We start from the raw sequence: 17,859 nt of genomic DNA, 5'->3' as shown, positions 1-17,859 counted from the left end.
TTGTATTAAAGAATTATTAGTACCTATTCTAATGAAAACCTGAAACTGAAAAGGAAGTTAACTTTACCTATAGTTCTGTATAAGAGACTTCTCCATTGTTAGTAATGTCCTCTATTAACAGTCTGTCCCAAAGTAACTCCACCATAGGTGGAGAAAGGATTCCTCATGCATCTGGCATGTTCTCAGTATCTTTTGTGTAACACCAATAAGTTCATTTGCAGAGAAATTGGCAGACAGATCTACTGGTGTGTTCCACTTAAAGATCTGCTCTGCCACCCTCTGATCCAGAGGCCCCTCATATGGATCTCAACCATCTTAGCCTGACTGCAATTGTTCTTTTCTGCCAGATAAGTGCCACCAAGAAGTTTCTTGTGGGATACTGCCTAATCCCACACTTGAAGGCCTCCTGACACTCAGGGCCGGCTCCAGGCATCAGCTTATCAAGCAGGTGCTTGGGATGGCAACTCCGGAGCAGGGCGGCACTTTCAGGTATTCGGTGGCAATTCGGCGGAGGGTCCCTCACTCCTGCTCGGAGCGAAGGACCTCCCACTGAACTGAGAGGTTTGGGGGGGGGTTTGGCTGCTTGGGGTGGCAAACCCCCTGGAGCCGGCCCTGCTGACACTAGAAGCAAGATCCTGCTCCTCTCCACTTGTTTATGTAAACCTTGGTAGCCTAGCTGCCTGAATCAGAACCACTTTTTAGGTATAAGGTCTCTGTACGCTCCTAATGCATATAAGATCACATTCATCTTGAGAGCAGTTGTGTGTAGCAACTAGCCTTGGAGATACCAACAACTTTGAGTGAAAAGCTACTCCACACAGGCTCCTTTTCACAAGTGCATCCAGAGTTATAATCTGAATCAGATGAATCTGCAAAACCTTCCCAAGAATGCTGAACGTCTCTGGAAAGTAATCCAGCCAGTGTGTTTCAGAAACCACTAGCTACCCAGATGCAAAAGTCTGAGACATCAGGGTGCACTGAGGTGACATGCCTTGGTCACCACTTACTACTGTAGTCATCAGGCCTAAAATTTACAACATAGTCTTTACTGAAGCCTCTCTTTGGTATATCCTTTCTGCCAGATCCACAAGTACCTTGGATCCTCTACTCTGGCAAGAATGCCTCATAATAAGTCATATAGAGTCAAATTGTTTCTTTGGATATTGCACCATGATATTGCACCATGGTACTTTGGATATTGCACCATGAATCCTAGTGACTTCAGTACCCCATTGCTTGTACCCCTCAACATATTGTCCTTGATCAGCCTGTTTGAGTACGACTGCACATGAACTCCCATCCTACAGAAAACCTGACATATGCTAAGTACTTATAAATGCACATACTGCCAAGGTACGTTCACAAAGTAAAAGTTCTTGAATTCTGAAAGCGAAGAATCATTTAATTTCTCCTGGAAATATCCAGTTTTGGTCTCCATTTAAAGCAGGGGTTCTCAAACTGGGGGTTGGGACCCCTCAGGGGGTTGTCAGGTTATTATGGGGGGGGGTCACGAGCTGTCACCCTCCACCCTAAATCCCGCTTTGCCTCCAGCATTTATAATGGTGTTAAATATATTAAAAAGTGTTTTTAATTTATAAGGGGGAGTTGCACTTGGAGGCTGGCTATGTGAAAGGGGTCACCAGGACAAACGTTTGAGAATCACTGATTTAAACCATGTCACAAAGGAACAGTAATTGCTGTACCATACCTGCAGTTAACATATTTAAGAAGTTATGTGTTTGTGTTGGATAAATAATAGCAAATACATTAATCAAAACCAGTACAGGAGATACTCACTTCACACCATTCTTTCTATGTTTTTACAGAAAGAAGTGTCAGATTGTCACTAACCTGATCATGCTAGTAGCTGCACTTTTCATGGCCTTCTGTAAGATGGCCAGGTCCTTTGAGATGATTCTGATTGGGCGCTTCCTCTATGGCATTGGTGCAGGTATGGTCTCTGGATGCATCAAAAGGGAGTCTCCTTGCTGTCCCAGTACAGTCTCCTTTCATTATTATTATTAATATTCTTTTAGAATTATTTTATATTACCCACCAAGTATACTTGGCATGTCACAGAAGACACTGAAACATAACAGCTGATCGAAGGTGCAGGGAATGGAAATGAATGGTGGAAAGAGCATGGGATGAGACAGTTAATATTTTCCTCAATTTAATGGCCATCTCTCTTCTTTCCTGTCCAAGGTTTCTCTCTCACTATACATCCTCAGTATGTAGGAGAGATTTCACCCAAGAAGCTGCGTGGATTTTCAAACGCCACTCTCTCTGTATTTCTGACACTAGGAAAAGTCTCAGGGCAGATTTTTGGATTAAGGTAAAACAAAATCATCTACCACCTTTCTATACAACATCAGAAGCTGGTCTTAAGTCTTTTAAAAACAAAAAAAAACAAAAACAAACCACCCTCTAAAATCCTCAATAACTCCTCTCATCTTCACACTTAAATGTTTTATCTTAAGCCAGTAGACAGTATTTGACCAAATCTGAGATTTCCATGGTTAAGACATTGGACACAGAAAAATACAAGTAATTAACCATAATCTGACATTTTTTTTCCTCTATAGATTTGCTACCAATTGGCTTGCCTTAAAACTTCCTGAGGTTTATTTGAAATATCTTGTCAAGTATCAGAGGGTAGCCGTGTTAGTCTGGATCTGTAAAAGCAGCAAAGAATCCTGTGGCACCTTATAGACTAACAGACGTTTTGGAGCATGAGCTTTCGTGGGTGAATACCCACTTCCTCAGATGCATGTAATGGAAATATCCAGGGGCAGGTATATATATGTGTGCTAGCAAGCAAGCTAGAGATAACGAGGTCAGTTCAATCAGGGAGGATGAGGCCCTGTTCTAGCAGTTGAGGTGTGAAAACCAAGAGAGGAGAAACTGGTTCTGTAATTGGCAAGCCATTCACAGTCTTTGTTCAATCCTGAGCTGATGGTGTCAAATTTGCAGATGAACTGAAGCTCAGCAGTTTCTCTTTGAAGTCTGGTCCTGAAGTTTTTTTGCTGCAGGATGGCCACCTTAAGGTCTGCTATAGTGTGGCCAGGGAGGTTGAAGTGCTCTCCTACAGGTTTTTGTATATTGCCATTCCTAATGTCTGATTTGTGTCCATTTATCCTTTTCCGTAGAGACTGTCCAGTTTGGCCGATGTACATAGCAGAGGGGCATTGCTGGCATATGATGGCGTATATTACATTGGTGGATGTGCAGGTGAATGAACCGGTGATGGTGTGGCTGATCTGGTTAGGTCCTGTGATGGTGTCGCTGGTGTAGATATGTGGGCAGAGTTGGCATCGAGGTTTGTTGCATGGATTGGTTCCTGAGCTAGAGTTATTATGGTGTGGTGTGCAGTCACTGGTGAGAATATGTTTCAGGTTGGCAGGTTGTCTGTGGGCAAGGATTGGCCTGCCACCCAAGGCCTGTGAAAGTGTGGGATCATTGTCCAGGATGGGTTGTAGATCCTTGATGATGCGTTGGAGGGGTTTTAGCTGGGGGCTGTATGTGATGGCCAGTGGAGTCCTGTTGGTTTCTCTCTTGGGTTTGTCTTGCAGTAGGAGGCTTCTGGGTACACGTCTGGCTCTGTTGATCTGTTTCCTTATTTCCTCTTGCGGGTATTGTAGTTTTGAGAATGCTTGGTGGAGATTTTGTAGGTGTTGGTCTCTGTCTGAGGGGTCAGAGCAGATGCGGTTGTACCTCAGTGCTTGGCTGTAGACAATGGATCGTGTGATGTGCCCGGGATGGAAGCTGGAGGCATGAAGGTAGGCATAGCGGTCGGTGGGTTTTCGATATAGGGTGGTGTTAATGTGACCATCACTTATTTGCACCGTGGTGTCAAGAAAGTGGACCTCCCGTGTAGATTGGTCCAGGCTGAGGTTGATGGTGGGGTGGAAGCTGTTGAAATCATGGTGGAATTTTTCCAGAGTCTCCTTCCCATGGGTCCAGATGATGAAGATGTCATCAATGTAGCGTAGATAGAGAAGGGGTGTGAGTGGACGAGAGCTGAGGAAGCGTTGTTCCAGGTCGGCCATGAAGATATTGGCATATTGTGGGGCCATGCGGGTGCCCATAGCAGTGCCACTGATCTGGAGATATATATTGTCATCAAATTTGAAATAGTTGTGTGTAAGTATAAAGGCACAGAGTTCAGCAGCCAGTTGTGCTGTGGCATCATCAGGGATAGTGTTCCTGACAGCTTGTATTCCATCTGTGTGTGGGATGTTTGTGTAGAGAGCCTCTACATCCATGGTGGCTAGGATGGTGTTTTCTGGGAGGTCACCAATGCATTGTAGTTTCCTCAGGAAATCAGTGGTGTCGCGGAGATAGCTGGGAGTGCTGGTGGCATAGGGTCTGAGTAGAGAGTCCATATATCCAGACAGTCCTTCGGTGAGAGTGCCAATGCCCGAGATGATGGGGCGTCCAGGATTTCCGGGTTTGTGGATCTTGGGTAGTAGATAGAATAACCCTGGTCGGGGATCTAGGGGTATGTTGATTTCTTCTGGTGTTAGTGTAGGGAGTGTCCTGAGTAGATGCTGTAGTTTCTTAGTGTATTCCTCAGTGGGATCTGAGGGAAGTGGCCTGTAGAATTTGGTATTGGAGAGTTGTCTGGCTGCCTCCTTTTGATAGTCAGACCTGTTCATGATGACAACGGCACCTCCTTTATAAGCCTCTTTGATGATAATGTCAGGGTGGTTTCTGAGGCTGTGGATGGCATTGCGTTCTGCACGACTTAGGTTGTGAGGCAAGCGATGTTGTTGTTCCACGATTTCTGCCTGTGCACGCCGGCGGAAGCATTCAATGTATAGGTCCAGGCTGTCATTTCGACCCTCAGGAGGAGTCCATGTGGAGTTCTTTTTCTTGTGCTGTTGGTGGGAGGGCACCCGTGTATCAGTGCACTGTTCAGTGTTGTCCTGGAAGTATTCTTTGAGTCGGAGACGGCGAAAGTAGGCTTCCAGATCGCCACACTCTGCCCACATATCTACACCAGCGACACCATCACAGGACTTAACCAGATCAGCCACACCATCACCGGTTCATTCACCTGCACATCCACCAATGTAATATACGCCATCATATGCCAGCAATGCCCCTCTGCTATGTACATCGGCCAAACTGGACAGTCTCTACGGAAAAGGATAAATGGACACAAATCAGACATTAGGAATGGCAATATACAAAAACCTGTAGGAGAGCACTTCAACCTCCCTGGCCACACTATAGCAGACCTTAAGGTGGCCATCCTGCAGCAAAAAAACTTCAGGACCAGACTTCAAAGAGAAACTGCTGAGCTTCAGTTCATCTGCAAATTTGACACCATCAGCTCAGGATTGAACAAAGACTGTGAATGGCTTGCCAATTACAGAACCAGTTTCTCCTCTCTTGGTTTTCACACCTCAACTGCTAGAACAGGGCCTCATCCTCCCTGATTGAACTGACCTCGTTATCTCTAGCTTGTTTGCTAGCACACATATATATACCTGCCCCTGGATATTTCCATTACATGCATCTGAGGAAGTGGGTATTCACCCACGAAAGCTCATGCTCCAAAACGTCTGTTAGTCTATAAGGTGCCACAGGATTCTTTGCTGCTCTTGAAATATCTTGAGATCTAGCACATGAGACCACATTTGAGATGCGCAGCACATTAGAAAGTTATTCAGTTCAAAATTAGCATCACAATCTCATAAAAACTTCCTAAAGTTCATTGTGGGACCTAATGATTATCATTAGAAAGTTTTCCAAAGTGCTGCTGAGTTTCACAAAGTTTTCCAGATTGTTGACTCAGTTATCCTGCTGCAATGCACTCACCGCTGGAATTTGGCTCATTTGCTGTCTCTCTACTTATCATTCAGAAAAAGTTATTGAATGTTAATGCAATGGTTTGATCATGACTGCACTTTTACATGTACTCTCCAGAGAGCTCTTAGGAAATGAATCATTGTGGCCATTGTTGTTGGCTTCTACTGGACTCACAGCACTGATTCAATTGATTATGCTCCCATTCTTCCCTGATTCCCCGTCCTACCTTCTGATACAGAAGGGTAATGAGGATGCCTTCATGAAAGGTAAAGTACTTACTCCACTCATTTCAGTAAATCATCTAATTTGTTGGAGTGTTAGCCATTGTAAGCAAGGAGAGTAGAGCCCAAGTCTCCCACTACCTGAGTAAAACTGTGCTCTTAATGTTCATTTTTATTAAATAAATTTTTTTAAATTGTTACATTTAAGTCAATATTAATGTGAGATGACATACTGACAGCCCCGAAGACCAAACTCTTCTAGCTATCTACAGAACAAGCACAAGAGTCGACTTTCACACATTGCTCCGACAGCATACACCAAATCATGATGTGGTGAAATCAACTAAGGACAGGAGACTAATTAAATCTCTGCGATTCAGACAGGATAAAAGGATTTGTTAATACACAGTGATGGAGATGAGCTGATAGATTAAACTATTTCATGTTTTCTCCTGCACAGCCATTAAGCAGCTCTGGGGTGAAGGAGATCATCAGGCAGAGATTGACGACATATTGAAGGAAAAGGCTGCAATGAAAAGCACCAAAAACTTGCGTGTCCTGGAACTATTTAAAGAACGATCCTTGCGCTGGCAATTGTACATTTTGGTCACTGTCATGACCACCTTGCAGCTTAGTGGCGTCAATGCAGTTGAGTGTTTGCCCTGTGTAAAAACTCAGAGTCATTGTTAGATAGCATTAAAAAAAGCCTAGTTATTTGTTACACGATTATATTCTATGACACACGTTATGCAGGAAGTCAGACTAGATGATCATAATAGTCCCTTTTGGCCTTAAAATCTGAGAATCTTGGTCCTTTCTTCCTGATCAATGGGTCCCTGGTTGTTGTCATTACAATTCTGCTCTGACTTTTCTAGTATGGAATCCTGAATGGTGGAGCTGGCAAACTTGCTAACGCAAACAGCCAGCATAGGCCACTCACTCAGATATGAGGGATCCTCCCCAGAATTGCTAACAAGCAGCAGTATTGGAAGCAGGTATCCAATGTCCAATTCTAGGGTCACTCTCCACCAATAAAGGAGATGGACAAAGACACACCATTGTTGCACCTCATTCTATGTAAAAACTATGCTTACCCATCCCATAGGTTGGAGTCTGCTGGGGAGGTCAGAGGTGCTGAAGGCTAGAATCTGAAAACAGAGACAAGGATGAAGCTTTTCATGCAGCTACATGAAGATCTAAGAATATGTAATCCTCCAAAAGCAGCAAGAGGGACATGTGCATAATTTTGAATTATCAGTGTGCAAAGCTAGAAAGCTCTGGTTGTAGAGACAGGAATGGATAGAGCAGACAGAACTTCACTTGTACAAGGAGCTTATGACATGCTATCACATGTACAGTGAGAACTACATGGCACCAAAATGCTTTATCAGTGAACTGCCTCTGTGGATGCAGACAGCCCACCCATCAGTAAATTTGCTTCATATTAGAATAATTTTTGTCTGATTTCTGCCTCACATCTGAGGAGTTTCACAGCACGCCTCCAAGATGACTGTGCCCACTATTTTCTCTCTGCCTTTTTCAGATCTATTTCTACTCTTTTGAAGTGTTCCGTACAGCCAGGTTCGAAGAAGATCTCATCCCCTACATATCACTAGGAATTGGGATGTGTGAATGCCTATCATCTATAGTGTGTGTAAGTCTCACCAAACCGGAGCTTGTAGGAAGAAAGGAATGTGTTTAGAGAGAGCCATTTTTTTTAAATGTGTGGCTCTGGCAGAGGGGAGCTAGGGGAGAGAATTACTCCTTTGTGTAAACGAACCAAGAAATTTCCTCCTACTTCTAAGCCACATGAAGCTGTGAAAGGCAGCCCTTCTCCCCAGTTAACTTTGTATTGCTGAATGTCTTTGTCCTCATTTTTACTCTGTGAAATACGTTTCACATCATGCTTTAACCAATCGTGATTTTTGCAGATAACTGCTTTATGAATAGATCAGAAGAGAAAGGGGCACAGGTCCAATGGCCTCTAAAGGGCAAAAGAGTGGAGCCGTGTGAAATTTTGGATTGATACAAAATTGTGCGGTTTGACACAGATCTGCACATAACAAAGAACTTTATGTCATTTGCCAAGCAGCTGGTGCATGTCCAATCACTGTCGTTCTGAGTAAAAAGATGTTATCACCTGCAGGGAATAGCTGTCAATTGGCTGTACACTTTCCCTATTCAGAATTAGAAAAAGTTACCAGCTCCCACTATGAAGGAGACTAAAGTCCATGAACTATTTTATCCCCTCAATTTTTAAGGAATTGCAGTGGAGGCTCTGGGACGTAGAAGCCCTTCAAGAACACCTACTTTCTGTCTTAATTTCTGGGGTAAGCCTCAGGATTGAACTACCTATGTGTTGACTTATGACCTTTTCTCATGACACAAGATAATATTATAATTATTCCTGTAAGTAGGGCAGATATATATAGTTCATGTCTGCACACACTGCATTCTTGCCTAAAAATGGATTATCTCTAGATATCCAGGGATGAAGACTGATGTACAGCGATTAAAGTAAAATATACCTCTTCCCCATGGTTTTAAGGAAGAGATATTCAAGTAGAAAAAATCTCAGCAGGAGATGCTGAAGTAAAGCAGAATCAGTCCAACCATACTGTATAAATTAAATCTTTCTGGTCTCAAGGTACAGTTCCCAGCACAAGTGATAAACTGAAATGTCAATAAAATTCATCTGATGTTTAGAGAGTCTCATCTGTTTGTATTAACTGAGTAGGACTTCTGAGAAGAATGTTAGGAGCATGAGAAGTAATCAGTTCATTTGGAGTTGGAACTAACTATATTTGTGATGTTGTGTTTTCCAGAGTTCCCTTATTGAGCGATTTGGCAGGAGGATGCTGTTGTGCGGAGGATATGTACTAATGATTTTTGTGTTAGCACTCCTCACGATGACTCTCTCCCTGCAGGTAAGGAGATTTCCTAATTGGTTCTTTTCCAGCATCAACCCCCGTTTCTGATCTTTCCTCCTAGGCAAGATTTTTTGCAAGAGAATAACCACCAAAGTGAATTTCATTCACCATGGTGGAAAGCAGGAAGCAGGGCCAGATTTCCAATTAGGCATAGTGGGCACGTAAACATTGAAAGTGGAGCACTGTGAGCCATGAGCGGGTGGGGCAGTTGCTGAAGGTGCTGGGAGCTTCCCAGCCCCTTTCCAATCTCAGCCACCCCGCTGCCTCCTCCACGTGCTGGGGAAGGAGAGGGAGGGCGTGGCTGGTTCCCTATTCACTTGCACAGGCAGAGCTGGAGCATGGCTACCACACTGGGTTGCAGGAGGGACTGATGACACCTAGGGACTGCTCGCCATGGGGAGAGGTACAGTCCTCCACTTGCGCCACGCCTTGAGCGAGAGGGCTGCACCCTGGCTCGGGCTGGGAGTGCCTTGCATGGCAGAGAACAGGGTGCTGAAGATGTTGTGCCTAGGGGCGCATAAGGTGTAAATCTGGCCCTGGCAGGGAGCATTCTATTCTACCATATTATAAAAGAGTCTGCTGTCACTTTGCTTTCTCACTCTAGCATCAATTCTTTTGGATGCATTACTTCAGCGTCACTCTGATCTTCTTGTTCGTTATCTGCCATGGAATTGGACCATGTGAGTACATCCACTTTAGATGATGGTGATGGGGAAACTTTACACCAGGAGTCCCCAAAGCGGTGCCCATGGGCGGGGCATCTAAATGCGCCCGTGACCCGGCTGGGGGTGGAGCATCCGCCGAAACACTGCAGAAATTCAGCGGCGACACCTCTCAATCACGCCACTTGCCACCAACAAGTGACATCATCGAGAGGCGCAGCCGCTGAAACGCCGCAGAAATTCGGTGGCATTTCAGCGGATGCTCCACTGCCGACAAGGTCCTTCGTCTGGCGCCCGACAGATGAAAAGGTTGGGGACCACTGCTTTACACTATACCACTTGGGTGCATCAGAACTGGTGGGTAAAGAATGGAACACCACTGTAACATCTCTAGAGAGCAGCAAGGGAAGGGGGGTTAGCTATCTGAATATATTAACAGAAGGAGACAATGTGTAGATAAATGGGAAAAGTGGAAAAAGCACGTGAGCACCTCAAGTTTTACTGGTGATCTTTTCCTGGCTTTTAACTCAGAATGTAGTATCTTCCTCCCCCATAAAATTTGAGCCTTAAATCCCAGAGGAAGAATCCCAAAGTACTCTGCTACTAACACAATTCCATCAACAGAACATTAATAAGTACATTTTTAGCGATCACCTCCTTTGTTTAAAATATTGAACTGATGCACTTTCTGCCCGTGAAGGAGCATGGATGGAAGAAGCCGCAAAAGAGATGTGGAGTAACAATTTATTGCATTGATGGTGCATACCAATAAAATATAAAACCACATAGATCACATAAAAATCAGCGAAAATATGCCAAACTGTGCACTACAATCTAGCAGATTAAGAGACTAATGTATACGAAGTTTGAAAATCTGTTTTTTTTCTCCCTCATTCCTCATTGCAGAAAGGGATGCTATCTGCATCTCACAGATTAAATATCCCATTATTCATTTCAATTTGAAATTAACAAGATCAAGACTTTACATCACAATTTCCATCTATTTTGCTGAGTTAAGACAGGGACCCTGTCAGAGTCCATCAGTACAGTTTCAAAATTCAGGACAGCAAGGTATAATAATAAATACATAGCTGTTATGTAGTATTTGTCATCCATAAATCTCAAAGCACTATACAAAGGAGGTGAATATAATTTATCTCCATTTTACAGATAAAAAAATGGAGGCACAGGGAAGCAAACTGACTTTTTGAGTTCACCCAGCAAGTCAGTGGCAGAAAGTACGTCTGCACTGCAGTCCAAAGCTATGACTGAAGCATGTGTAGATACACCCAAGCTAGCTTTGATCTCCTTGGAGGTGGGGGAGAGTGCTATGAAGCCATGGCAGCAGCATGACTGTACAGTCTGCCTGGGATCCTGGGTATGTACTTGAGTGTAGCTCATGCTACCACCTGTGCTTCCACAGCAACACTGCTATTGTCATTCAAGCTGGCTAGATGAAAGCTAGCTCAGGTACGTCTACTTATGCTGCAGTCACTCTTGATTGCAGAGTACACATACCGTGAGTCCCTAGCCCACACCTCCCTACAAGGCAACCCAACCCTTCCCTGAGTTTTTGCACACTGTCTGCAGCAGTGCCACTGCCAAGGTTCTGGGACTGGGAATCAAGTTCTTTTGTTGTAGCAGAGGATACTAACCACAGAGATCACTGGGACAGACTTACTATTATTTTCTACTAGGCATTGTCAGTGTGAGGTTCTTGGCAGAGACAAGTGAATTAATTACTAAAGAAACATCTCTTCTCCAGCTGGAGCCACCGTATCCATAATGACTGAAATCTTCAGCCAGTCATTCAGACCATCAGCCTTTCTGATTAATGGATGCATCAGCTGGACGTGGCTCTTTGTCCTTGGAATGATTTTCCCCTACATCGTGGTAAGTGATTCTATGATCCAACCTCTTCGGGATGCCATCTGGCCGAGGGCACAGGAGCACATAGGTATAGTACAAATGAATGCAATGTAAGGACTCGAATTAAAGCTGGTGGCACACTGGTCATCATATCATGGCAAAATGTATATACAACATCTGTATAAGGAGTTCTATGTATATATACTGAAAATAATGTTCTTAAGATCTGTGACTAGGGACTGGTCACTAGAAAGGCGAAAACCAGGTTTTCTTTTAGGCAAGAAAGGTTTATTTATCTGTTGGTTTACATGTAAATTAGGTACTCTGTGGTTAACAGAGGTTTACATTCATTTACAGTGTGAGCCAAATACTAAGGCCTGGTCTACACTACGCGTTTATACCGAATTTATCAGCATTAAACTGATTTTACGCTGCACCCGTCCACACAATGAAGCCCTTTATATCGATATAAAGAGCTCTTAAAACCTATTTCTGTACTCCTCCCCGATGAGGGGAGTAGCGCTGAAATTGGTATTGCCATGTCGGATTAAGGTTAGTATGGCCGCAATTCGACGGTATTGGCCTCCAGGAGCTATCCCACTGTGCACCATTGTGACCGCTCCGGAAAGCCATCTGAACTCGGATGCACTGGCCAAGTAGACAGGAAAAGCCCCGCGAACTTTTGAATTTCATTTCCTGTTTGGCCAGCGTGGAGAGCTCACCAGCACAGGTGACCACGCAGAGCTCATCAGCACAGGTAACAATGCAGTCTCCTGAGAATCGAAAATGAGCTCCAGCATGGACCGCATGGGAGGTACTGGATCTGATCGCTGTATGGGGAGAGGATTCTGTGCTAACAGAATTCCGTTCCAAAAGACGAAATGAGAAAACATTTGAAAAAATTTCCAAGGCCATGATGCAGAGAGGCCACACCACGGACTCTGTACAGTGCCGTGTGAAAGTTAAAGAGCTCAGATAAGCCTACCAGAAAACCAAAGAAGCAAATGGAAAGTCTGGGGCAGGGCCAAAAACATGCCGCTTCTATGCTGAGCTGCATGCAATTCTCGGGGGGTCCACCACCACTACCCCACCCCTGTCCGTGGATTCCGAGGTGGGGGTGGTAATTGCAGCCATGGCTGAGGATTCTGCGGATGGGGAAGATGAGGAGGAAGAGGAGGACGAGCTTGCAGAGAGCACACAGCACTCCGTTCTCCCCAACAGCCAGGAGTTTTTTCTCACACTGACGGAATTACCCTCCCAGCCCTCCCAAGCAACTATCCCAGACAATGAAGCCATGGAAGGGACCTCTGGTGAGTGTACCTTGTAAATATAAGACATGGTTTAAAAGCAAGCATTTTTTAATGATTGATTTGCCCTGAGGACTTGGGATGCATTCGCGGCCAGTACAGTTACTGGAAAAGTCTGTTAACATGTCTGGGGATGGAGCAGAAATCCTCCAGGGACATCTCCATGAAGCTCTCCTGGAGGTACTCCAAAAGCCTTTGCAGAAGGTTTCTGGGCAGCGCTGCTTTATTCCGTCCTCCATGGTAGGACACTTGACCACGCCATGCATGTGGCAAGTAATCTGATATCATTGCATGACAAAGCCTAGCTGCATGTGGTCCCGGTGATTGCTGGCATTCAAGCAACATCCGTTCTTTATCTCGCTGTGTTATCCTCAGGACAGTGATATCGTTCATGGTAACCTGGTTAAAATTCAGGGATTTAAGTAAGGGGACAGAGATGGCCATTCCTACTGGGCTGTTTGCCTGTGGCTTAAAAGAAATCCTTCCCTGCAGGTAGCCAAGCGGGGGGAAGGAGGGGGCGCGATTGGCGCTGAGCTTTTCCACATTTGACTAGCAGGGATCTTTTCTGCTACCAGCCACGCGGTTGGAGGGGGGAAAAAGGGAGGTGTTTAGCAGTGATTTTCCACGATACCAGCCACGGGGTGGTTTCTGCTGCTGCACATTAACAGGAAAGAAGCAGCACTCAACGGGCTTTGCTTGCTATTTGGGAAAGGAGGGCACTGGATAGATGAAGGCTGCAGAAGACGAAAGACAATGGCTTACCATGGCCGCATGCAAGCTGAATTCTGCCGCCCGGACCTGCGTCTGTGATCTGTAACACCAAAGCCGCAGACACTCAAGATGCAAAATGCGACCTTGTATTGAAAACACATGTGCTATGTAAGGTGAATAGTGTTGTTCACCGTGAAAGAGTATGACCATTGTTCTCTAAAATGTATCTTTTTAACTACTTCTCTGCCTTTTTTCCCCTCTCTCATGCAGCTGCAAATTTTTCAAGCCTCCCTACTCTGTCCCGAAGGCAATCTCAGATAAGGCAGCGGAAAAAAAAGATGTGAGAAGAAATGTTTTCGGAAATCATGGAAGTGACCCACAATGAAAGAGCTCATCTGAATGAGTGGAAGTACGTGGTAGCAAAGTACAGGAAAGATGCCAGTGACCGTGAGGACAGGAGGGACGAACGTGAGGACAGGAGAGATGCTCAAGATGAGAGGTGGCGGCAGGAAGATCAGCAGTGGCAGGATGCAACTCTAGAGCTGCTGTGTGATCAAACTGACATGCTCCGGTGTATGTTGGAGCTTCAGGAACCGCAGCAGGATCACAGAGTGCCACTGCAGCCCCTGTATAACCACCCTCCCACCTCACCATGTTCCTTAGCCTCCTCACCCGCCAGACGAGTAAGAACTCATAGGGGGAGGCTCCGTGCACCCGCCCACTCCACCCCAGTGGACAGTCCAACCAAAAGGCTCTCATTATTATGAAATTTTTTTAGTGGCCTTTTCCTTCCCTACTGTTCTCCTCCCAAACCCCACCCGGGCTACCTTGTCAGTTCTCTCCCTCTTTTTATAATTAAGTAATAAAGAAGACATGATTTTTAAATGAGAGTGACTTTATTTCCTTAGAAAGCAAGCTGTGATCGAAGGGGGGTGGCTTACAGGGAATGAGTGAATCAAGGGGGGGGCATTCATCAAGGAGAAACAAACACAGCATTCACACTGTACCCTGGCCAGTGATGAAACTCGTTTTCAAAGCTTCTCTAATGCGCACTGCTTCCTAGTGTGCTCTTCTAATCGTCCTGGTGTCTGGCTGCGCATAATCAGCGGCCAGGTGATTTGCCTCAGCCTCCCACCCTGCCATAAAGGTCTCCCCCTTACTCTCACAGGGATTGTGGAGCACACAGCAAGCAGCAATAACAATGGGGACATTGGTTTGGCTGAGGTCTGAGTGAGTCAGTAATGTGCGCCAGCATGCCTTTAAATGGCCAAATGCACATTCTACCACCATTCTGCACTTGCTCAGCCTGTAGTTGAACAACTCCTGACTACTGTCCAGGCTGCCTGTGTATGGCTTCATGAGCCATGGCATCAAGGGGTAGGCTGGGTCCCCCAGGATAACGACAGGCATTTCAACATCTCCAATTGTTATTTTCTGGTCTGGGAAGTAATTCCCTTGCTGCAGCCGTTTAAACAGAGTAGTGTTCCTGAAGACACGAGCATCATGAACCCTTCCCAGCCATCCCAAGTGGATGTTGGTGAAATGTCCCTTATGATCCACCAGTGCTTGCAGCACCATGGAAAAGTACCCCTTGCGGTTTATGTAGTGGGTGCCCTGGTGCTCCAGTGCCAAGATAGGGACATGGATTCCATCTATCGCCCCACCACCGTTAGAGAATCCTATTGCAGCAAAGCCATCCACTATGACCTGCACATTTCCCAGAGTCACAACCTTTCGTAGCAGCAGCTTAGTGATTGGTCTGGCTACTTGCATCACAGCAGCCCCCACAGTAGATTTCCCCACTCCAAATTGATTCCCAACTGACCAGTAGCTGTCTGACGTTGCAAGCTTCCAGAGGGCTATTGCCACTCGCTTCTCAACTGTGATGGCTGCTCTCATCTTTGCATTCTGGCATTTCAAGGCAGGGGAAAGCAAGTCACAAAGTTCCATGAAAGTGCCCTTAGGCATCCGAAAGTTTCACAGCCACTGAGAATCATCCCACACCTGCAACACTATGCAGTCCCACTAGTCTGTGCTTGTTTCCCAGGCCCAAAATCAGCGTTCAATGGCTAGAACCTGCCCCACTACCAGCAGGATCTCCAACGCGCCGGTTTGAGAGAATTCTGTGTCCATGTCCTCATCACTCTCGTCGCCGCTCTGCCGTAGCCGCTGCCTCCTCGCCTGGCTTGGCAGGTCCCGATTCAGCATTGACCGCACGAGAATGCATGATGTGTTTAAAACATCCATGATTGCTGTCTTGAGCTCAAGCAGGGTCCATGCTTGTTGTGGAATGGCATCTGCACAGTTCACCCAGGAAAAAAGGCACGAACCAGTTGGCTGCTGCTGCTTTCACGGAGGCAGGGGTGAGGCTGTACCCAGAATCACCAGCGGCAATGTTTTTTGCCCTATCAGGCACTGGGATCTCAAACCCAGCATTCCAATGGGCGGGGGAGACTGTGGGAACTATGGGATAGCTATGGGATAGCTACCCACAGTGCAACACTCAGGAAATCGATGCTAGCCTCGGTACATGGACGCACACCGCCGAATTAATGTGCTTAGTGTGGCCGCGTGCACTCGACTTTACACAATCTGTTTTAAAAAACCGGTTTCTGTAAAATCGGAATAATCCCGTAGTGTAGACATACCCTCTGAAGGATTGTCAAATCCACAAGGAGGATATTTACAGGAAGAAATGAACTAACAGGGGAAAGGCCTGTTCAGAAGTAAGGACAGTGAACTTTTGGGGTATAGGCAAGGAGGTACACCTTCATTCCTGCAATCTCTAAGGAGAAACTGCTAGTGGGCTTGATCTTATGAGATGTGATCCCAACCAAACTGATTGAAAATGCTGGGGAAAATTCCAGGGGGTAAGTGAAACAAGGTACTGGCCAGGAGATCCTGAAGGGTGGCTCTGAGGCAGAGGCTGAATATGTGCAAAAGTTTAGGGACGATTTAAAGACAATGATAGGAATGGTTCAACAAAACTTCACAAAAAGCCAGGCTGCTCAGAAAATGTAGCAAGCAATCATTTGTTGTGGGGGACTTGGTGCTGATATTACTCCCTGTGAAAAGTTACAAAGGCAGAACACGCGGAAGGGACCTTTGGGGGTGCTGGAAAGGGTTAATGGTGTTACCAACAATATACTTGGGCCCCACAGCAAGGCTGCTGCACAGACAGTGCATGCAACAAGTTCAAAGTGTAACAACTGAGAAGCCATTGTAAACATGCCATGCTGTTCAGAGGAGGATTCTCAGATTGACCCTCTCATTGACTTGATGGCTGAGTGCCATAGTAACATCTCAATAGGGAGCATTGAGGTGTGTGAAGAGAACCCTAGCTGAAAGGGAAAACGTTATGAGTATGCCCCAGAGTCACTAGCAGGTATTTTCCAGTGGGCCAGGTCTGACTCAAAGTGCTCCATAAGACTACCACTGTGAAGCCACAGCCTGCCCCCAGCAAGGCATATCAGACCACTAGAAAAATGCAGGTGAGAATTCATAAGGAGATAAAAAGCATGCTGAACATGGGGATAATTAAAGGGTCAAACAGTCTCTGGACTTCTCCAGTTGTTATGATTCCCAAAAAGGATGTGACCATAAGTTTTGTGTTGATTACAGAAGGCTTAACACCATCACAGTTCCTGATGCATATCCTATGCCCAGAGTTGATGAACGTTAGATGCTCTAGGCAAGGCAAAATATTTAAGAATTCTATACCTAGCAAAGGATTATTAACAAATCCCAACAGAAATGCATAACAAAGTCCACCTTCCTTAATGATTTGGGACTCTATTTTATTTTAGAATTAAGAATTTTCCTCATTCCTAAAATATAAACCTATGCTGAAGAAGTAAGGGAATAAGAGTCAGAAGATATTTTTCTTACAAACTTCTCTTATTTCTGTTTTTAGGAAGGCCTCGGACCTTTCTGCTTCCTTATATTTTTGGGGATCCTTGTGTTCTCAACAATCTTTACCTACCTGTTCCTCCCTGAGACAAAGGGGAAGTCAATCATGGAAATTAAAGGGGAATTTAATAAGTTAAATTTTGGAAAGAAACAACCTGTGAACATAGAAAGTAATTTATCTAAGGAACACACCTTCTGCACCAAACTCTGACTGCTCAGATGGGAAACTTTATGTATTAGAAGGATGGGAACTACTGTTGCAATCAGACTGAAATATAATCCTAAAATGCACTGTTAGCTTTACTGTTTTATTCTTATTTTCATAAAATTATACAGACATGAGATTCCTCACGCTTAAGTCTTATTTTCCCCCAGATAGTCAAACATTTTCAAGGTTACTTAGGTCACTCAATTTGAACTCCAGTCAATCCTG

At 45.1% G+C, this 17,859-nt stretch overlaps 1 protein-coding gene across 1 annotated transcript in view; it reads left to right on the top strand.

The window, feature by feature from the left end:
* The window catches only part of LOC127034953 (solute carrier family 2, facilitated glucose transporter member 11-like), a 29,231-nt gene extending 11,594 nt beyond the window's left edge, over positions 1–17,637 (top strand). Inside the window, exons 6-14 of the mRNA XM_050924374.1 lie at positions 1,827–1,951; positions 2,206–2,335; positions 5,935–6,083; positions 6,499–6,686; positions 7,582–7,692; positions 8,864–8,965; positions 9,573–9,648; positions 11,396–11,523; positions 17,431–17,637. Of these exons, the coding sequence (XP_050780331.1) occupies positions 1,827–1,951; positions 2,206–2,335; positions 5,935–6,083; positions 6,499–6,686; positions 7,582–7,692; positions 8,864–8,965; positions 9,573–9,648; positions 11,396–11,523; positions 17,431–17,637 (1,216 nt within the window). The remainder of the gene's footprint in view (positions 1–1,826; positions 1,952–2,205; positions 2,336–5,934; positions 6,084–6,498; positions 6,687–7,581; positions 7,693–8,863; positions 8,966–9,572; positions 9,649–11,395; positions 11,524–17,430) is intronic.
* The last annotated feature ends 222 nt before the right edge of the window (positions 17,638–17,859 follow it).

Source organism: Gopherus flavomarginatus, chromosome 15 (genome assembly GCF_025201925.1).
Source record: "Gopherus flavomarginatus isolate rGopFla2 chromosome 15, rGopFla2.mat.asm, whole genome shotgun sequence".
In the NCBI taxonomy this organism is placed as follows: Eukaryota; Metazoa; Chordata; order Testudines; family Testudinidae; genus Gopherus; species Gopherus flavomarginatus.
Note: the sequence above shows the minus strand (reverse complement) of the source record. Positions and strands in the feature narration are given on the sequence as shown.